This window comes from Hyla sarda, chromosome 2 (genome assembly GCF_029499605.1).
Source record: "Hyla sarda isolate aHylSar1 chromosome 2, aHylSar1.hap1, whole genome shotgun sequence".
Taxonomy (NCBI): Eukaryota; Metazoa; Chordata; class Amphibia; order Anura; family Hylidae; genus Hyla; species Hyla sarda.
The window spans coordinates 94,351,624-94,374,541 of NC_079190.1; the positions used below are offsets into that span (position 1 = coordinate 94,351,624).

At 44.9% G+C, this 22,918-nt stretch overlaps 1 protein-coding gene across 2 annotated transcripts in view; it reads right to left on the minus strand.

Moving 5' to 3' along the window:
• The window catches only part of B4GALNT1 (beta-1,4-N-acetyl-galactosaminyltransferase 1), a 188,743-nt gene that overhangs the window by 3,815 nt on the left and 162,010 nt on the right, over positions 1-22,918 (minus strand). For both annotated transcript variants that reach the window (XM_056562590.1, XM_056562589.1), the window contains exons 9-10: positions 11,007-11,147; positions 6,064-6,301 (exon numbers count right to left, since the gene is read on the minus strand). In XM_056562590.1, coding sequence (XP_056418565.1) covers positions 6,064-6,301; positions 11,007-11,147 — 379 coding nt within the window. The remainder of the gene's footprint in view (positions 1-6,063; positions 6,302-11,006; positions 11,148-22,918) is intronic.

Sequence of the window (22,918 nt, forward strand, 5' to 3'; positions counted from 1 at the left end):
GTGCTGTTGCAACTTTCTTGTTTGTACATTTTGTATTTGCCACAGCAGCGGGCACCTGTGTATTAGGTTGTTGTGCTGGCTATTTTTCCTTTTGTTTTTACTTTGTAAATTGGGGGGTGTGGCACCCTCTTTAGCCGTGCACCCCACCCCTCTCAGACTGGAGGTGGTTTAGTCAATGGCTGATCCAACATGTCACACAGTCAGAGGCTATATGCACAGCAGAGGTGAGTTATCATGTTAGGGTCCCATCCGATATGAGGCCACCTCCGCGTGGTGGATGGGGGGACACATTTTGATCAAAAAGTGCGCTGAGAGCCTCCATTTTTTGACCTAGAGTGCTGTTGCAACTTTCTTGTTTGTACATTTTGTATTTGCCACAGCAGCGGGCACCTGTGTATTAGGTTGTTGTGCTGGCTATTTTTCCTTTTGTTTTTACTTTGTAAATTGGGGGGTGTGGCACCCTCTTTAGCCGTGCACCCCACCCCTCTCAGACTGGAGGTGGTTTAGTCAATGGCTGATCCAACATGTCACACAGTCAGAGGCTATATGCACAGCAGAGGTGAGTTATCATGTTAGGGTCCCATCCGATATGAGGCCACCTCCGCGTGGTGGATGGGGGGACACATTTTGATCAAAAAGTGCGCTGAGAGCCTCCATTTTTTGACCTAGAGTGCTGTTGCAACTTTCTTGTTTGTACATTTTGTATTTGCCACAGCAGCGGGCACCTGTGTATTAGGTTGTTGTGCTGGCTATTTTTCCTTTTGTTTTTACTTTGTAAATTGGGGGGTGTGGCACCCTCTTTAGCCGTGCACCCCACCCCTCTCAGACTGGAGGTGGTTTAGTCAATGGCTGATCCAACATGTCACACAGTCAGAGGCTATATGCACAGCAGAGGTGAGTTATCATGTTAGGGTCCCATCCGATATGAGGCCACCTCCGCGTGGTGGATGGGGGGACACATTTTGATCAAAAAGTGCGCTGAGAGCCTCCATTTTTTGACCTAGAGTGCTGTTGCAACTTTCTTGTTTGTACATTTTGTATTTGCCACAGCAGCGGGCACCTGTGTATTAGGTTGTTGTGCTGGCTATTTTTCCTTTTGTTTTTACTTTGTAAATTGGGGGGTGTGGCACCCTCTTTAGCCGTGCACCCCACCCCTCTCAGACTGGAGGTGGTTTAGTCAATGGCTGATCCAACATGTCACACAGTCAGAGGCTATATGCACAGCAGAGGTGAGTTATCATGTTAGGGTCCCATCCGATATGAGGCCACCTCCGCGTGGTGGATGGGGGGACACATTTTGATCAAAAAGTGCGCTGAGAGCCTCCATTTTTTGACCTAGAGTGCTGTTGCAACTTTCTTGTTTGTACATTTTGTATTTGCCACAGCAGCGGGCACCTGTGTATTAGGTTGTTGTGCTGGCTATTTTTCCTTTTGTTTTTACTTTGTAAATTGGGGGGTGTGGCACCCTCTTTAGCCGTGCACCCCACCCCTCTCAGACTGGAGGTGGTTTAGTCAATGGCTGATCCAACATGTCACACAGTCAGAGGCTATATGCACAGCAGAGGTGAGTTATCATGTTAGGGTCCCATCCGATATGAGGCCACCTCCGCGTGGTGGATGGGGGGACACATTTTGATCAAAAAGTGCGCTGAGAGCCTCCATTTTTTGACCTAGAGTGCTGTTGCAACTTTCTTGTTTGTACATTTTGTATTTGCCACAGCAGCGGGCACCTGTGTATTAGGTTGTTGTGCTGGCTATTTTTCCTTTTGTTTTTACTTTGTAAATTGGGGGGTGTGGCACCCTCTTTAGCCGTGCACCCCACCCCTCTCAGACTGGAGGTGGTTTAGTCAATGGCTGATCCAACATGTCACACAGTCAGAGGCTATATGCACAGCAGAGGTGAGTTATCATGTTAGGGTCCCATCCGATATGAGGCCACCTCCGCGTGGTGGATGGGGGGACACATTTTGATCAAAAAGTGCGCTGAGAGCCTCCATTTTTTTACCTAGAGTGCTGTTGCAACTTTCTTGTTTGTACATTTTGTATTTGCCACAGCAGCGGGCACCTGTGTATTAGGTTGTTGTGCTGGCTATTTTTCCTTTTGTTTTTACTTTGTAAATTGGGGGGTGTGGCACCCTCTTTAGCCGTGCACCCCACCCCTCTCAGACTGGAGGTGGTTTAGTCAATGGCTGATCCAACATGTCACACAGTCAGAGGCTATATGCACAGCAGAGGTGAGTTATCATGTTAGGGTCCCATCCGATATGAGGCCACCTCCGCGTGGTGGATGGGGGGACACATTTTGATCAAAAAGTGCGCTGAGAGCCTCCATTTTTTGACCTAGAGTGCTGTTGCAACTTTCTTGTTTGTACATTTTGTATTTGCCACAGCAGCGGGCACCTGTGTATTAGGTTGTTGTGCTGGCTATTTTTCCTTTTGTTTTTACTTTGTAAATTGGGGGGTGTGGCACCCTCTTTAGCCGTGCACCCCACCCCTCTCAGACTGGAGGTGGTTTAGTCAATGGCTGATCCAACATGTCACACAGTCAAAGGCTATATGCACAGCAGAGGTGAGTTATCATGTTAGGGTCCCATCCGATATGAGGCCACCTCCGCGTGGTGGATGGGGGGACACATTTTGATCAAAAAGTGCGCTGAGAGCCTCCATTTTTTGACCTAGAGTGCTGTTGCAACTTTCTTGTTTGTACATTTTGTATTTGCCACAGCAGCGGGCACCTGTGTATTAGGTTGTTGTGCTGGCTATTTTTCCTTTTGTTTTTACTTTGTAAATTGGGGGGTGTGGCACCCTCTTTAGCCGTGCACCCCACCCCTCTCAGACTGGAGGTGGTTTAGTCAATGGCTGATCCAACATGTCACACAGTCAGAGGCTATATGCACAGCAGAGGTGAGTTATCATGTTAGGGTCCCATCCGATATGAGGCCACCTCCGCGTGGTGGATGGGGGGACACATTTTGATCAAAAAGTGCGCTGAGAGCCTCCATTTTTTGACCTAGAGTGCTGTTGCAACTTTCTTGTTTGTACATTTTGTATTTGCCACAGCAGCGGGCACCTGTGTATTAGGTTGTTGTGCTGGCTATTTTTCCTTTTGTTTTTACTTTGTAAATTGGGGGGTGTGGCACCCTCTTTAGCCGTGCACCCCACCCCTCTCAGACTGGAGGTGGTTTAGTCAATGGCTGATCCAACATGTCACACAGTCAGAGGCTATATGCACAGCAGAGGTGAGTTATCATGTTAGGGTCCCATCCGATATGAGGCCACCTCCGCGTGGTGGATGGGGGGACACATTTTGATCAAAAAGTGCGCTGAGAGCCTCCATTTTTTGACCTAGAGTGCTGTTGCAACTTTCTTGTTTGTACATAATTTACAAATATGTTTAACTTTCTGCCACCAGTTGATTTAAAAAAAAAAAAAAAGGTTTTCACCGGAGTACCCCTTTAAGTAAAAATGTACCTTCAATATCTGGCCATAAATCACTATATTTTTTATAAGAATACTTTCTCATTTACTGTATGTTAATTCTGCCCAGAAAATGTCTGCCATCCTTTTATATTGCTCATCCTTGTATTCTGCCAAGATTGTGCTTTGTCCCTCTGTGGCACTGCCAAAGATAGCCAAGTACAGCACTAGGCTATTTTCAGAAGTCCCCACAGAGTCCCAGTGGTTGGATACCCACTAATCTGACACTTATTCTATGATACCAATTCTATGCAGGTTTCATTCCTATCTAGTGGTCATGAGCTCATGGCTAGAGACTAACTGTTATGTTGTCTCCCATATACTGCACACACACAGAAAAGGTAATACCTCTGAGCGCCCCACACTATCTTTGCTTGAAATGCCGGACTGACCAGCCCGAGATGGGAGCTGTTTGATCAGAATTTTGACGGTGAGTGCAGGACGCCTGTTTTTCTTTTGTTCTATACTTGCATTGACTGGGTCTCCTAGCACCGCCGTCAGCTGATTCGATCTGGTTTTGTGCCCGAGTGTTATACCGTCCATCTCGTGGAGCTGAATTTACACAGGTACCGGTGCCACTACATTTGCTTCTTTTTTTGTGGATCTGCTCCTTTATAGCTTTACAGCACAGCCCTCAGAAGCAGCATGGTAGACATTACAGAGCAGTACTGAACAGTGTCACCCTTAAATCAACCACTAGGGTTATATATAACACTTACTACCAGCTGCAGCAGTTTCTTTGAATGGAGAGAAAAGCATTTCTTTGACAATATACATTTAAGCGTTTGTCATGTTGGCTCATACTATTTTTTTATGAAAAGTTTTGTTAAAAGTGCTTTACCTATTTAAGGGCCACAGTAAGCAAAACACCTTACCAATGGAGTGGCTTGGTGTACTCAGGGCCAGTCCCAGTGGGGGGTATGTATCAATAATGGTGTTGCAATGTGTGTTTTATGTATGTTTTTTTTTTTTTCATCAAATGGAGCGTAGTTGAGCCAAAATTATCAGTTGTCACAGGCAAGTTTGTAATTTTGGCACAAATGCAGCCCTACAAGAGCGCAGACTCCTGCCCCAGAATTCCAGGCAGAACTTTCTTACTGTTAGGCAGTTAAATCTGACCTTGGGACTTTGTCTGGTTTATAGAGGTAAAGCTCGTACAGCCAGGGCCTTGTTTTTTCTGTTTTTAATTTGTGCATTAGGGGGGATATTCATCCAGACCTCTGTCTTGGAAAAGTTTGGCATTTTCCCCTTAGCAACCAATCGAGTTGCTTCTTTTATTGTTCAGGGTCTTTTTTCCCCTTTCTGGTTGGGTACTGTTTAAATGTTCTACATTCTCTTGTTGTAGCTATTTTCTCTGTCATTTTATTTTTGGTATGGATTTGCGCCTTAATGAAGGTATTTGCCCCAAAATGTGCACCAAATCGAAAAGTCGCAATTAAGGAATTCCAAACCAATGCATGATAGCAGCCAGGGACCCGCCCGTAATGGAGGACATCCGCGATCACGCGGATGTCCGCCATTACCCCTCAGATGCCGTGATCAATACAGATAACGGCATCTGCAGCATTGCAGTACTTTGAAAGGATGATCGGATCGCCAGCAGCGCTGCCGCGGCGATCCGATCATCCAGCATGGCGGCCGGAGGTCCCCTCACCTTGCTCCGGCCGTCTCCCGGGGTCTTCTGCTCTGGTCTGCAATCGAGCATGACCGATAATGCTGATCAGTGCTATGTCCTATACATAGCACTGAACAGTATTAGCAATCGAATGATTGCCATAAATAGTCCCCTATGGAGACTATTAAAGTGTAAAAATAAAAGTAAAAAATTAAAGTAAAAAAATTTGAAAAACTCCCTCCCCCAATAAAAATTTTAATTGTCCCATTTTCCCTATTTCACCCCCAAAAAGTGTAAAAAAAATATTTTATATACATATTTGGTATCGCCGTGGGCGTAAATATCCCAACTATTAAAATAAAATGTTAATGACACCGTACGGTGAACGGCGTGAATGTGAAAAAAAAAAAAGTCCAAAATAGCTTTTTTTTAAATAACATTTTAAGAGTTATGATTCTTTGAAGAAGAGGAGGAAAAAACGAAAACGTATAAATAAAATTGTCTGCATCCTTATGGCCCAAATGGGCTTTGTCCTTAAGGGGTTAACTGAAATCCCAACAACACTGTCAATTCAGTGATAATGTTCTAAACCATTTGGCGCAACTGTTTGTCGCTTGGGAACGCCCCGAATCCCACTTAAAAAAATGGGAAAAATTGAGGAACCATGGATCAGGAAACTGTGAAGACCACTATGATCAGTGCACTCGCACTACAGGCCTGTACCAACAGGTTAGTGTGGGTGATGCTGATGACAGATTCTCTTTGAGAACCCATTATCCTAAACAGGCTGTCTTCCCAACCATTTCTCTGAGAACATATATTTGTTGTAGTCTTTAAACAAGTTGATATAAAAACTCTTAAACTGGCCATAAGCTAAAACCAGCTGTAGGGTCCATCATAATAACCAGTAGTTACATCAAGGAGGATAAGTAGGAACTCCATCATTTTAATATATAGACTCTAAAACTTACCTAAATGACCAACTCTAGACAACCGAGGGTCAAAACCAACTTTCAAAATCTTGTCTGTCCGTGCCAAGAAAAAGTTGACTACACCGTCTGCCACCACACAGTTAGGGAAGCCGTCAATGACATGGTGATAGCCCTGATGGGTCGTAAGGCAGTCCCCTTCCTTGTCTCCAGGTATAACACTCATTACTTGCCGGTATGTTGTGGAATATCCCGTAATTTCTCTTACAGCACCACCCACCTAAAACACATATACAAGATACAGAACTATTCCTTCACAACATATACCATATGAACACACATTTCAAATGATTAAATGGACAAATGCCTAAATGGATATATATAAAAAGCCTGCTGTAAAGTCATGTAAAAATGACCAATATATGAACAGGTCTACCCACAGAGCTGTGCACCAGTGTAATTATAAGCTAATCATATAACTAGGGTTACCCATATAAAAATGCAAATCCACATAACAGATAAGGTGCAGTGTCACCAATACAATAAATGGGGTACTACCTTGTAGTGCACATAACTACTGCCAATGTATTGGCAGGTACCAGCCACCACAAACAATAGCCCACAGTACAGATAGGTATAACACCGCACATCATCCGCGTGGAAAACCAGGACAACCCTTACCACTGAGACCGCCACCCCAATGCCGTTTCGCATAAAGCTTCTTCAGGGAATGTATGGTAACTAATACAGACATTTCATTTATATGCCCCCAACACCAATCACAACACAGAAAATAAATAACAATAAGCATCACCTGTATGTGCTTCCTCTATCTTGCATGGCCGCCGCCAACGTGGACCGCACTGCGCATGTCCTGGCGTCTAGATGACGCGGTGCGTCCACCACGTCATCACGCACGTGGATGTGCAGTAGGAATCCGGCCTGTGGACTTGCGAGATCTCGCATAACCACTGGTGAGAGTGCGCGCCTGCGCACATCCCGCCAGGTCCGCATATTGGCCATTGTATGTGAGGGCAAACAGGCAGGAAATTAGCCATCACTATAGACATCATAAATGTGCAATATAATATGTTACATTCGCAATAAATTTCAAGTGAAACATAAATAACTATCTAGTTCATCCTATTTAAAAGATAAAGTGCAAAATAATTATGAGAAGGGGAAAAACAGTGCTTGAGTGCTGCAAAAAAATGTGCAAACCGGTGAACACACGTGACATGCTAAATCTCAAAGAAAATATAATACTGAGTGTGTCAATAAATATCATAATTCAAATATATTAATATATGTGCATATAAATAAAATACATATAAATATATCTATAAGAAATTGGTAGAAAAAAAATTCATAATAAAGAATTTTAATTATAAACATATGTGTAAAATGTGCAATTCATATATAATATTATACAAGGTGATAGATGTATAGTGAGATTATTAAAAAACAAATATTCTATATGTAATCCATATGTGTAACATACGTAAAGATAATTAAAACCACTATTGTATATATAAAAAAAAAAAATATATGCGAGAAAAATTTCCTAAGATAAAACGTCCGACACCAAAACACATTTTTTCGGAGGCCAAAGGCACATATAAACATGTTCCGTATTCGTGATCCTTTATCACCTTGATGAATCTGGGGAGCAATTATACACAAAACAGGTGATAAGACACTACAACCATCCACAATGCAACACAAAAAAAAAAAAAAAAATATTTGAAAACATCCATCTAGACCACTAAACATAAGGGGACAATCACATAACTGACATAACCAAAACAAGGGGGCATACAACAAAATATAAAACCATTAAAACCATAAATTGAAAATTAAAAACTGGATCAGTATGCGCATATGAATATAAGGAGTAATTCATTTCAAAAAGGGGACAAAGCTATTATAGTCATTTAAACCATATGGTTTAGTAGTTTTCAAGGTATAAATCCATCTGGATTCCTTTTGCGCCAAGATCTTGCGCCAATTGCCCCCCCTAGGGCCAACCAGAACTCTGTCTATCCCTCTTACCTTGAACAACTTGCTGTCACAGTCATGATAGTCATAGAAGTGGCGTGGGAGGGTCTTCAAAGTGGACACGTCTTCAATTTCTCTTGCGGCTTCAATCCCCAATACATGTTCACGGACTCGCCTTCGTAGTTCCCTAGAGGTCAAACCCACATATATTAGGCGGCATGGACAGGTCGCGTAATAAATTACGCCCGATGTGCAACAATTGATGGATTGTTGCACATAGGGCGTAATTTATTACGCGACCTGTCCATGCCGCCTAATATATGTGGGTTTGACCTCTAGGGAACTACGAAGGCGAGTCCGTGAACATGTATTGGGGATTGAAGCTGCGAGAGAAATTGAAGACGTGTCCACTTTGAAGACCCTCCCACGCCACTTCTATGACTATCATGACTGTGACAGCAAGTTGTTCAAGGTAAGAGGGATAGACAGAGTTCTGGTTGGCCCTAGGGGGGGCAATTGGCGCAAAATCTTGGCGCAAAAGGAATACTGATGGATTTATACCTTGAAAACTACTAAACCATATGGTTTAAATGACTATAATAGCTTTGCCCCCTTTTTGAAATGAATTACTCCTTATATTCATATGCGCATACTGATCCAGTTTTTAATTTTCAATTTATGGTTTTAATGGTTTTATATTTTGTTATATGCCCCCTTGTTTTGGTTATGTCAGTTATGTGATTGTCCCCTTATGTTTAGTGGTCTAGATGGATGTTTTCAAATATTTTTTTTTTTTTTGTGTTGCATTGTGGATGGTTGTAGTGTCTTATCACCTGTTTTGTGTATAATTGCTCCCCAGATTCATCAAGGTGATAAAGGATCACGAATACGGAACATGTATATATGTGCCTTTGGCCTCCGAAAAAATGTGTTTTGGTGTCGGACGTTTTATCTTAGGAAATTTTTCTCGCATATATTTTTTATTTTTTTTTTATATACACAATAGTGGTTTTAATTATCTTTACATATGTTACACATATGGATTACATATAGAATATTTGTTTTTTAATAATCTCACTATACATCTATCACCTTGTATAATATTATATATGAATTGCACATTTTACACATATGTTTATAATTAAAATTCTTTATTATGAATTTTTTTTCTACCAATTTCTTATAGATATATTTATATGTATTTTATTTATATGCACATATATTAATATATTTGAATTATGATATTTATTGACACACTCAGTATTATATTTTCTTTGAGATTTAGCATGTCACGTGTGTTCACCGGTTTGCACATTTTTTTGCAGCACTCAAGCACTGTTTTTCCCCTTCTCATAATTATTTTGCACTTTATCTTTTAAATAGGATGAACTAGATAGTTATTTATGTTTCACTTGAAATTTATTGCGAATGTAACATATTATATTGCACATTTATGATGTCTATAGTGATGGCTAATTTCCTGCCTGTTTGCCCTCACATACAATGGCCAATACGCGGACCTGGCGGGATGTGCGCAGGCGCGCACTCTCACCAGTGGTTATGCGAGATCTCGCAAGTCCACAGGCCGGATTCCTACTGCACATCCTCCGTGCGTGATGACGTGGTGGACGCACCGCGTCATCTAGACGCCGGGACATGCGCAGTGCGGTCCACGTTGGCGGCGGCCATGCGAGATAGAGGAAGCACATACAGGTGATGCTTATTGTTATTTATTTTCTGTGTTGTGATTGGTGTTGGGGGCATATAAATGAAATGTCTGTATTAGTTACCATACATTCCCTGAAGAAGCTTTATGCGAAACGGCGTTGGGGTGGCGGTCTCAGTGGTAAGGGTTGTCCTGGTTTTCCACGCGGATGATGTGCGGTGTTATACCTATCTGTACTGTGGGCTATTGTTTGTGGTGGCTGGTACCTGCCAATACATTGGCAGTAGTTATGTGCACTACAAGGTAGTACCCCATTTATTGTATTGGTGACACTGCACCTTATCTGTTATGTGGATTTGCATTTTTATATGGGTAACCCTAGTTATATGATTAGCTTATAATTACACTGGTGCACAGCTCTGTGGGTAGACCTGTTCATATATTGGTCATTTTTACATGACTTTACAGCAGGCTTTTTATATATATCCATTTAGGCATTTGTCCAATCAATTGTTTTCAACACTGCTATTCAGCTTTATACCACTTTTTTGAGCCGCCTATTTTTATCTGTTTGTACCTGTTCCATTTTATGTGTTTTTAATAATTACTCTAATAAAGGTTGTACACTTTTTGCATAATGACTGTCTCTGTGGTTATATGTTGTGACTTTGGTAATTTGTGATACACAGAGACATTGGTTCTTTTCTTTTGATTTACCTAAAGCCCATTTGTTGGTTGGAAATGATTAAATGGTAAAGGTGACTTTGATTAAAAATGGTCACTTTATGGAAAGTGAAAGGAAAGGTCATCTGTACACTGTACCCAAACAGATTGACACGTCATTTTATTTACACTTTGTTAGAACGGCCATTTATGCGTAGAACTTTATTCCCTCTAAACTTATTAAAGTCCCAAGGTTCAAAAAAGTGATGTAGATTAAAGGGGGCTTCTTGTTTATTTTTAAGCAATGAATTATATGTATTTTATAAATATAGGTATTCTGTATGCACAATGGCCCCTAAGGTAACATTATTTAACATATAATGTTCTTTTGTGGGAAAGGTACAATATTTTCAAGTTATGGTGGTAACATGAGGAATCACTGTACTGTATCTAAAATATCTATAGGCCTTAAACTTGTTTTATCCTTGTTTACCACTAGGTGTCGCTATAGCAGCATTATTTGACTTGCACTCTCTGGGGATTTCTGGGATACAACATAGTGTATGATTAGGACGGGACATTAATGTGTGAGCAGATCTTTAAGAACGCAGCATGCAAGGAGCTGTGCCTGCCTCGTAGCTGAGATTGGCATACTCACCAGATCCAGGCTGGTCTTCTCTAGAACGTCCACTAGTTTTTCAATCTTTGTTTGAGAGCAAAAGATAAAATCATCATCGACCCATAGAACATATTTTGTGGACACTTGGGAGATCGCAAGGTTTCTACCAGCAAACCACCCCTGGAAGAGATAACATTAAGTGATATATAACATTATACAGTATAAACATTGCAATGTGTATACAAGCATAAGTGAAAACAAGAGTCTGCTGTCAGACAAATTACAGACATAAGACATATACATAGTGATCATATAATATACAGGGTAAATATAATATATCACAAAATGATGACCGTACAGGTGAAGAGAGAAATCAACCAATGGACACATTTATGGCCAAACCCTCCTAGTTATCCAGAAGTACGGTATGGCCATATATATCCGTTATATGTATGTGTGTATGCCCTGATACTCAATTCCCCCTTTTTGTACTGCTTCCATTTTGTAGAGAACAGTAGTAATTACGTTTTGGGCTCTACAACAGAGCCTTTTCAAGCATGTATATATATCAGATGTTATAAAATGGAGTACTGAGTACTAGGTGGTGCCAGAGAATGAGGAATTCCAAGTAATATCATATCTCCATATAAGAAACTCACTTTTATAAAGCAGCAGTTCGACCCAGAAATGAACCTCAGTGGTTCTCTATCTATACCCATTGGGCTTATGCAGTTCTTACTGTATGGAAAGGGTCATCAGTATACCACACATAAGGAGACAAATGCCAAGCTGAATGTCGGTGTCCCAGTACAGTGGTTCCATCTGCTACTCACAAGAGAGTTATCGGGTGGCTGAGGTATAAAAGGTTTGCGCCATATAAAGTGTGGATTTTAGGTACTGGATAGTATTGCAAATGTATTTTCTGTATTGCACTGGTGGGCTATGTATTCAATGCACATATAACCATGCAGCGGGTTAATATTCCTTACATTCGTTGCATTAAATTGTACAACTGAATGATCATTTGGTCACATGCCAGCTCCTGTCCAAAATTGCAGAAGTCACTGGCCCCACCTTCCTCCTTTGGGGAAATGGGTGTTCCTAAACCCTTTAGTCAGAGTTCTAGGCTGGGCTTTGCCACAGCCACAAATGATTTATCTAGCTCCACTGTTAGGCCTACATCCACACAGATCATATGTTCCTAATTGTGTTCTGGTCCTCCCACTGAGGTGAAGGGGCTTCTAATTTACCCTTACCGATAACCATTGTTATTAACCCCTACATATATTACTTTGATTTACACAAGTGTCAGAACATTTGAGAGGACTAAATTAGTAGCGGCATCTCCCCCCTCCTCAGTAGGAATAGTTCAGTAGACAGTAGATAGTTCAGTAGGAAGACAGGTCCCTTCACTTTGTTTTCCCATTATAGAGGTGATTCAAATTGATAGGTGTCCGTGTAGATAGCTTTCCCTTGTAGATAGTTACTCTTTGTATTAGAAGAAGCCCTGTTTAGGTAGTAACAGCATCAGACCCCTTTAGGTAATAATAACAGCAGCCCCCTTTAGGTAGTCAAAATAGCAGAATCCCCCTTTAGGTAGTAACAGAAGCAGTCCCCTTTAGGTAAAAATAACAGCAGCCCCCTTTAGGTATTAACAGCAGCAGTCTCCTTTAGGTTGCAGTAATAGCAGAAGCTCCCTTTAGGGTATTAGGTAATAGCAGCAGCCTCCCCTCCCCTTAGGTATGTAGAAAGGTAGACAGTCTTCCACCTTAACACCACCCCCCTTAGATATACAGACAGGCAGGCAGTCTTCCCCCTTTACACCCCCCCCCCCTTAGGTATGGAGACAAGCAGGCAGTCTTCCCCCTTAACACCCCCCTTAGGTATGTAGACAGGTAGGCAGTCTTCCACCATAACACCCCCCTCCCTAGGTATGTAGACAGGCAGGCAGTATTCCCTCTTTACCCCCCCCCCCCCATTAGGTATGTACACAGGCAGGCAGTCTTCCCCCTTAACACCCCCCCCCCCCCCTTAGGTATATAGACATGCAGTCAGTCTTCCTCCTTTTCACCCCCCCCCCATTAGGTATGTAGACAGACAGTGCTGGCAAGGAGGAGCTTGATGCGGAAGGTGTAGGAGTGTGAGGGAACCGTGGCGCGGGTGTACATCTTCCTACTCTCCCGAACTCCTAATATGCTTTAGGGCCAAAGACTAACGTCTGCAGCCGGCTATAGTATTAACATCTCGCGGTGAAATCTTGTTAAAGAACGGCTTGTATATACCACTTATTGAACCACCAAGTGTTTGTGAAGCGCTCAAGCTATTGCGAGCGCCGGCGGAAGAACACTGTCATGTGACCGACTAAGGAAGCCGGCACGAACGTCAGAACACGTGACCGGAGCCCTGGGAGACCGTGGGGTCAGGCGTGCTGAGGAAGGAGCATCTGTTCCGGATATATGAAGAGAGAAAAAAAAAAAGGTATGTAGACAGGCAGGCAGTCTTCCCCCTTTACTCCCCCCCCCCCCCCCCTAGGTATGTAGACAGGCAGGCAGTCTTCCCCCTTAACACCCCCCTTAGGTATACAGACAGGCAGGCAGTCTTCCCCTTTACACCTCCCCCCCTATGGTATGTAGACAGGCAGGCAGTCTTCCCCCCTCAACACCCCCCCCCCCCTTTAGGTAGCTATGTAGAAAGGCAGGCAGTCCTCCCCCTTAACACCCCACTCCCCCAGGAGCAGGTCTCGTGTAAAAATAATACAAAAACATAAACTCACCTTACCACCGCACCCACGCAGAGCCTTTCCGTCTGCGACCATTCCGCACACAACATCTATGTGATGTCATATCATTGCGCCGCCGGCGACGTGATCAACCTTGCGTACGGCCTCCTGGCAGGCACTGGTGTAGGTGGCGGGCTGTGAGCTTTTAACTCTTAGCTCCACCACTCTGCGGCCGCTGCACACAAGGTCCTGACACTAAAGACAGGACCTTGTGTGCTAATGTGCGTAAATGGCCGTCGGGTGGCCGGGCATGGACCAGACCTTCCTGGCCCACTGGGCAGCGGGAAAAATCCCAGTAGGCCAGTCCAGCCCTGTATACATGTGGTCACAGTATGAACAATACTCACAGGTTTAATGTTCTGTGAGTTCATTCCTGGACAGCCAGTTCTTTTATTCTTCATTTGGTTACAAAAGGCACTGCTAACAAGAATGCTACTTAGGGTTTTGTGCTGCCTACAAGACACCAAGGGCTTCGATGTAGTACAGGGGTTAATGTCATCATCATTTGCTACAATGTCCCAATACTTGTGATTAGTATTTCTTATTTGGGCAGACAGGAGAATGAATTTGAAGGAGAATACAAAACATTTTTTTTGTTCGGGTTTCTTGTTCTTTCTTCTTTTTTCTCAGTATTCCACTTGTGGGGATATTTCTAGCTCTGTCTAGGCTCTCCTGTAATAAATGGGCTGGATAACCTCTCACCTCTAACTGTTAAAGTAAGTCTTTGGCTTTTTCTTCAAATAGGGATTTATTACTATTAATTTTCTTTAATCGCAATAGCGATCAGAACAGAATAGATATATAGAGCTGCAGGGGGGCAGACATATAGCCTATATATCTAGCCCCCGCAGCGCATTAATAAAGATATGACCCCTGCCAGCGCATTATATATATATATATATATACCTCCCACAGCGCATTAATAAACATATGACCCCTCCCAGCGCATTTATATATATATACCCCCGCCAGCGCATTTATATATACCCCCCGCAGTGCATTAATACACATGACTCCCGCCAGTGCATTTATATATACCGCCCACCAGCGCATTTATATATACCCCCTGCAGCGCATCAATAAACATATGACCCCTGCCAGCACATATATCTATATATATATACCCCCTGCCAGCGCATTTATATACAGCCCCCGCAGCGCATTAATAAACATATGACCCCTGCCAGTGCATAAATATATAAATATATATATATATATATATACCCCCAGCAGTGCATTTGTCATAATATGCCACCGCAGCACAATGAATGAAAAGAATTTCTATCAGCAGCGCATAATGCCAGCAGCCGTCCGTCCGATGATGCCGGGGGGGCATATTATAAATGCGCTGGGGGGCTGGATATATAGGCTACATGTCTGACCCCCCCTGCAGCGATATATATCTTGCCCCCCACAGCACTTTTAATATACATATGGCCCCTGCTGCCACTCACAATGTTCATTTTAAAAACCCTGCAGGGAGTCCTGAATGGCTCCTCAGTACCGACCATTCTACTGCGGCTGTGGGAGTCTGTAGGCAGAGGTGTTAAAACGTCCATGTCACAATTCGGCTTACAGGTTGTGGATCCACTGTGTCAGCGAGGGATTGGCGTGGACCGTGCTGGTGGACCGGTTCTAAGTGGCTACTGGTGTTCACCAGAGCCCGCCGCAAAGCGGGATGGTCTTGCTGCGGCGGTAGCAACCAGGTCGTATCCACTAGCAACGGCTCAACCTCGCTGACTGCTGAGAAGGCGTGGGACAGAAGGACTAGGCAGAGGCAAGGTCAGACATAGCAGAAGGTCGGGGCAGGCGGCAAGGTTCGTAGTCAATATGGATAGCAGGAGATCAGGTAACACAGGCTTGGACAACACTAAACGCTTTTACTGGCACAAGGCAACAAGATCCGGCAAGGGAGTGCAGGGGAAGTGAGTAGATAAAGCCAGGGAGCAGGTGGAAATTAAGCTAATTGCGCCAGGGACCAATCATTGGTGCACTGGCCCTTTAAATCTCAGAGAGCTGGCGCGCGCGCCCTAGAGAGCGGAGCCGCGCGCGCCAGCACATGACAGCCGGGGACCGGGACGGGTAAGTGACTTGGGATGCGATTCGCGAGCAGGCGCGTCCCGCTATGCGAATCGCATACCCGCCGGCAATGTCAGTGCAGCGCTCCCGGTCAGCGGGTCTGACCGGGGCGCTGCAGGGAGAGAGACGCCGTGAGCACTCCGGGGAGGAGCAGGGACCCGGAGCGCTCGGCGTAACAGTACCCCCCCCCCCCTTAGGTCTCCCCCTTTTTTTGTCCAGCAACTGCTTTACCTGGGAAGAGGACACCGGGAGTGAATGTAGGGTTTCCTCAAAGGCAGGCAGTACAGCAGGAGTGGGAATGGGGAGGGAGGGCAGAGGGTGAAGCTTGGCACGGGGCAGGGTGTCACCAGGACGGGAGCCATGAGGAGGCAAGGCACAGTTCAGATAAGCCTTGGGGGGACCAGGTGTAAGAGGAGGCGCTGAGGCTTGCCTGACGGGACTGGGAGGGGGGGAGAGGCATTTCTTGTGGAAAGCAGAGTCCCAGTTCTTGATCTCCCCGGTGGTCCAGTCAAGGGTGGGAGAATGAAGCTGGAGCCATGGCAGACCGAGGAGGACCTCAGAGGTGCAGTTGGGAAGGACGAAAAATTCAATCATTTCGTGATGGGGTCCAATGCACATTAAGAGGGGTTTTGTGCGGTAACGCACGGTGCAATCCAATCTAACTCCGTTGACCGCGGAAATGTAGAGCGGCTTGACGAGACGGGTCACCGGGATGCAGAATTTATTCACCAAAGAATCCAGAATAAAATTCCCAGAGGCACCAGAGTCCAAGCAGGCCACGGCTGAGAGGGAGGAGTTGGCAGAAGGAGAAATCCGCACGGGCACCGTGAGACGTGGAGAAGCAGACTTAGAACCAAGAGACGCCACACCCACGTGAGCTGGGTGCGTGCGTGCGTTTCCTAGACGTGGAGGACGAATAGGGCAATCCACCAAGAAATGCTCGGTACTGGCACAGTACAGACAAAGATTTTCTTCCCTACGGCGATTCCTCTCTTCCTGGGTCAGGCGAGACCGATCCACTTGCATGGCCTCCTCGGCGGGAGGCCCAGGCGTAGATTGCAAAGGATACTGTGGAGAGGTGCCCAGAGATCTAAGTCTTTTTCCTGGCGGAGCTCCTGATGTCTCTCAGAAAAACGCATGTCAATGCGGGTGGCCAAATGGATAAGTTCTTGCAGGTTGGCAGGAATCTCTCGTGCGGCCAGCACATCCTTGATGTTGCTGGATAGGCCTTTTTTAAAGGTCGCGCCGAGAGCCTCGTTATTCCAAGATAATTCGGAAGCGAGAGTACGAAATTGGATGCCGTACTCGCCTACTGAAGAATTACCCTGGACCAGGTTCAGCAAGGCAGTCTCGGCAGAAGAAGCTCGGGCTGGTTCCTCGAAGACACTACGGACTTCAGCGAAGAAGGACTGGACTGTGGCTGTGGCAGGATCATTGCGGTCCCAGAGCGGTGTGGCCCAAGACAAGGCCTTTCCTGAAAGAAGGCTCACTACGAACGCCACCTTAGACCGTTCTGTAGGAAACAAGTCCGACAACATCTCCATATGCAGGGAACATTGAGACAAAAATCCACGGCAGAGTCTAGAGTCCCCATCAAATTTGTCCGGCAGGGACAAGCGGAGGCTGGGAGCGGCCACTCGCTGCAGAGGAGGTGCAGGACCTGGCGGAGGAGATGGTTGCTGCTGTAGCAGAGGCAGAAGTTGCTGTAACATGGCAGTCAACTGCGACAGCTGCTGTCCTTGTTGGGCAATTTGCTGCGATTGCTGAGCGACCACCGTGGTAAGGTCAGCGAGACTTGGCAGCGGCACCTCAGCGGGATCCATGGCCGGATCTACTGTCACGATTCGGCTTACAGGTTGTGGATCCACTGTGTCAGCGAGGGATTGGCGTGGACCGTGCTGGTGGACCGGTTCTAAGTGGCTACTGGTGTTCACCAGAGCCCGCCGCAAAGCGGGATGGTCTTGCTGCGGCGGTAGCAACCAGGTCGTATCCACTAGCAACGGCTCAACCTCGCTGACTGCTGAGAAGGCGTGGGACAGAAGGACTAGGCAGAGGCAAGGTCAGACGTAGCAGAAGGTCGGGGCAGGCGGCAAGGTTCGTAGTCAATATGGATAGCAGGAGATCAGGTAACACAGGCTTGGACAACACTAAACACTTTCACTGGCACAAGGCAACAAGATCCGGCAAGGGAGTGCAGGGGAAGTGAGTAGATAAAGCCAGGGAGCAGGTGGAAATTAAGCTAATTGGGCCAGGCACCAATCATTGGTGCACTGGCCCTTTAAATCTCAGAGAGCTGCCGCGCGCGCGCCTTAGAGAGCGGAGCCGCGCGCGCCAGCACATGACAGCCGGGGACCGGGACGGGTAAGTGACTTGGGATGCGATTCGCGAGCGGGCGCGTCCCGCTATGCGAATCGCATCCCCGCCGGCAATGTCAGTGCAGCGCTCCCGGTCAGCGGGTCTGACCGGGGCGCTGCAGGGAGAGAGACGCCGTGAGCGCTCCGGGGAGGAGCAGGGACCCGGAGCGCTCGGCGTAACAGTCCGTACATGAGGGATGTTATAATGGGTCTTAACGGATGAATATTTATTCAGCCGTTAGCACCTGTTATTTCATCCCATATTATACATCCTTTTTTACACAGAAAACAGACGTTTAATAACGGATGAATACTCATAGTGTGAAAGGAGCCTTTCACAACCAGAAGTAAAAGCCATATTCATATTGTTTTGTTCATTCATATAGGTTACGAAGTGTTTGAATGCTTGTCCGGACTCAGACCATGCAACGAAAATGTCCTCCACATAACCTGCCTATATTTTTATGTTCCAAATAAATGCGGTTTCTCAGTAAAAATTAATCTTTGCTCCAAAGCAGCAAGAAAGATATTAGCAAACGTACAAGCCACAGGTTATTATGGCCATGGCTGTACCGGAGCACTGGTTATACCAGCCCTTCCCAAATTGAAAGCAGTTATTGTTCGACACAAAATCCAGGGCTTTACAAACAAAGGTGATGCATTTTTCCTGCAGTGACCAATAATTGTTTGACTGCTTGTACTCCTTAGACTTGTGGGATCCTTGTATACAAGCTTTCCTTGGTCCCAGTAGTGCCCTTCTACACTATGGGAGCTAACCCCTGTGACACGTTAAAAAAAGGCTATTCCATACAGCAGCAGTTTAAACTAAACTGATCAGGCTATACATGTTCTAGGGGTCTCTTATCCCTTTCCTTAATAGACTTGTCACGATGCCGGCTGGCAGGAGGTGGATCCTCTGTGCCAGAGAGGGATTGGCGTGGACCGTGCTAGTGGACCGGTTCTAAGTCACTACTGGTATTCACCAGAGCCCGCCGCAAAGCGGGATGGTCTTGCTGCGGCGGTAGTGACCAGGTCGTATCCACTAGCAACGGCTCAACCTCTCTGACTGCTGAAGATAGGCGTGGTACAAGGGAGTAGACAGAAGCAAGGTCGGACGTAGCAGAAGGTCGGGGCAGGCAGCAAGGATCGTAGTCAGCGGCAGGAGGTCTGGAACACAGGCTAGGAACACACAAGGGAACGCTTTCACTAGGCACAAGGGCAACAAGATCCGGCAAGGGAGGAGATCAGATATAGCCAGGGAGCAGGTGGAAGCCAATTAAGCTAATTGGGCCAGGCACCAATCATTGGTGCACTGGCCCTTTAAGTCTCAGGGAGCTGGCGCGCGCGCGCCCTAGAGAGCGGGGCCGCGCGCGCCAGCACATGACAGCAGGGGACCGGGACGGGTAAGTGACCTGGGATGCGATTCGCGAGCGGGCGCGTCCCGCTGTGCGAATCGCATCCCCGACGGCCACGACAGTGCAGCGCTCCCGGTCAGCGGGACCGACCGGGGCGCTGCGGAGAGAGAGAGACGCCGTAAGCGCTCCGGGGAGGAGCGGGGACCCGGAGTGCTAGGCGTAACAAGACTTATAGATCAAATTACACTTTCTGTAATTTGATCTATAAGTCTACTGAGGAAAGGGGTAAGAGACCCCTGAAATGCGCATAAGCTGATTAATTATTGTCCATTTATTAAGTGAATCTTTCTTTGATGCACAGACTGTTTCCCAGTTGACTCCTGTTCTCTTGCTTAAACAAGTCATAAAAGCATGCGCTCCATCGACATGGCCTCCACAAGGACACCAAATGGACTGTTCAAATAACTCTCCTTCTCTTCCCCTGAGCTTGTTTAAGTCGGGTAGGATTACACACATCAGGACCCTTCGCAGTACCACAGAACAGTAAGAAGAGTTGTGACACCAACTTTCTCTCCGTGACATAGTTCAGGCATATTCCCCATGGGGGTTAATAATCCATAATTTTCCATAGGAACAAATAAGAATACTTCCCCCAACAGGGTTCAAAGAGAACTACTATCTCTACGTAATTTTTTACTGAATAGATTTACTTACTGTTTATTTGGGAAACAAACAAAGTAATTATATATTTACAGAGATATTTTTTATATTTTCGGACTAAAATTATCTTTTTTTTAAGGTTGACTTTTTATTACATTTTATTATATTTTTAGTATATTTTATTTACATTGTATTGTCTACTTCAGCTACCACAAAGGCCCTGTGGTATGCATGTTATGTGTCAGTATCTAATCCATATAAGAAACTCAATATTGTATTTACATTTCTCTTAGTGGAAGAAAATGTATTACATGATACTGCTGTTCAATAAGTCTTTTCATGCTAGGCACATTTGGGATCTGCACTTTCTGTCTTTAATCCACTACATATGATTGTACATTTGGGTATTGGTGCAAATTTTAGTTCACCTCAGTGTTTTCTATTGCTGTGAGTTGCACCTTGCCTATATCTCTAAGCCTAATCAGACTTAAAATAAGGAAAACTATTTACAAGTTTCCGGACATTGTAATAAATGACGACGACAATAACCCTGGTGTTGGGTGAAAGCCCTTGGTGTCTATTAGGAGGAGCATGCTTCTAAGTAGCGTTCTTGTTAGCAGTGTCTTTTGTTCCCAAATGAAGAATAAAAAGAACTGGTTGCCCAGAAATGAACTCACAGGAAATTAAACCTGTGGGTATCCTTCGTACTGCGACTACATGTACAAAACTAGTTTGGTACAAGTTGGAGGTAGTGATATCAGTATAAAACAATTTATTTGTTGCCGATCCAAATTTGGTATATCTTTTCTGTTTTACAACTGTGGCTGATTTTATATCGGTTCCACGATTATGTGTTTATTTACAAGGTTCTGAGAACATCTATGCTTAATGCACACAGAGGTCTGAGCCCCAATACTTATAGATCATATAGGAACAGGACACAACAATGACTTAAATGACCTCAAGTTTGTAGGTATAGAATGGATAGAATGGGGGTATAATAATCTGGAACTCCTGCGCAAGAAAGTAGCTGCCTGGATCATTTGGACCAGAACTCTGGGTGAGCTTGGCCTGAACGATCGTAATGAGCCTAATGCATTATTACATTCATTGAATAGAATAGAATTGTGTGGAATCTCCTGCAGTAATAAACCTATTCCTGATTTGCTTGTAGTACATAATTATTTTAAGTAACTTTTCGTGTTCCCCTGAAGGTGCCGAGGTAAAGAGCACTTCAGAGTGATTCAGAGCAGGAGTAGAGAACGCGGGCCGAGCGCAAAACCGACCTCAGCCTCTCCTCTAGTCAGTCAGCTCTCTGTTCCGCGACCAGACATGCTTTTAATGAAGTTACATTAAAGTTGGATGGAGTGCCACTCATCTTTTTCTACAGTTTATCTACATCGGACTACATTGCACCCCCAGTGTTTTTTTACCCTTCTGCATACCAGACCTTTCAGTGCCGCACCTCCCTTTCATAGGAATAGTGCCTGCCCTAGCTCTACTTTCGTCCTGGAACCTTTCTGTCTTTCACTGAATTATTTTGGGCCATTGGTCAGTGTCAGCCTGTCTGTCAGGTCTGGGGGACTTTCCTGAATACGTCTTTCTGAATGTTGAGTCAAAGATTACTGCCAAAAAGAGTGAGTTAAGTGAACTCCTGTATTATTTATGCCTTACATCAAATTTATACTATAACACTACAGAGCTAGAAAATCATAAATCCTTGTCGACAAACCTGCAGAAGACATTTTTATGTATACATACAAAAAGCACCTAAAGGTTCCTAAAACCTAGTTAAAGGAGTACTGCAGCCATAGACACATATCCTCTATCTGCATCTACCATCTGCGGACCCGGCATTACCGCGGCTCTACGAGGCTAATGCACATGTAGTCCACCTCACTGAGGTTGATGACACGCCCCCTCCATACAGCTCTATGGACTCCAGAGATACATAGAGGCCTTGGCGTCCTGCTGCAGGGGCACGTCCCCCGTGTTCAGACACTTAACCCCTATTCTGCGGATAGGAGATCTCCTTTAAGCTACGAATAAGCACTATTTCAAGGGACAGTGACCAGATCTGCATTTTTCTGATTCCTAAGCTGTATAATCGGAAGCTGATTTTTGTGGGGTATAGAGGAATAAATGGTTAGCATCACTCAACTACGTGACATATACATCAAGGGCCACTACACCCATCCTAACCCAACTTCATCATTTCTAGTGACCACACACACACACATACAGAAAATAGTCAGAAGACACTCTACTACACTGTTGTTACAGTGATTTACAAAAACAAACAATAATAATGGGCCAACCTCTTCCTGCAGAACATGCGCCGACATGCATACATTATGGTGGGGAACTAGACCCTGCTCTTTAAGAGGAGTGTGCTGGGTACATGATTTGTATCCACCTCTCTTAAAACTCCTTTTCCCTACAATAATGTAAGAGAATATTCGTATGTTGAAATGATCGTATGTCGGGGCCATCGTAGGTCGGGGGGGGGGGGGGGGGGGGTCACTGAATTTAGATACAATATTCATGTATGTAAAAGAAGAATTCATAATAGCAGACAGTGTCTATTGTAACACATAATACACGAATTTCTGTGACACATAAATTATAACACAGACACATCGGTCTTGGGCCAATATAGCCATGTGATCTTTCAATGCTATTATTACTATCAATGCAGCTTTTATTTACAGCCCACAAAAAGAA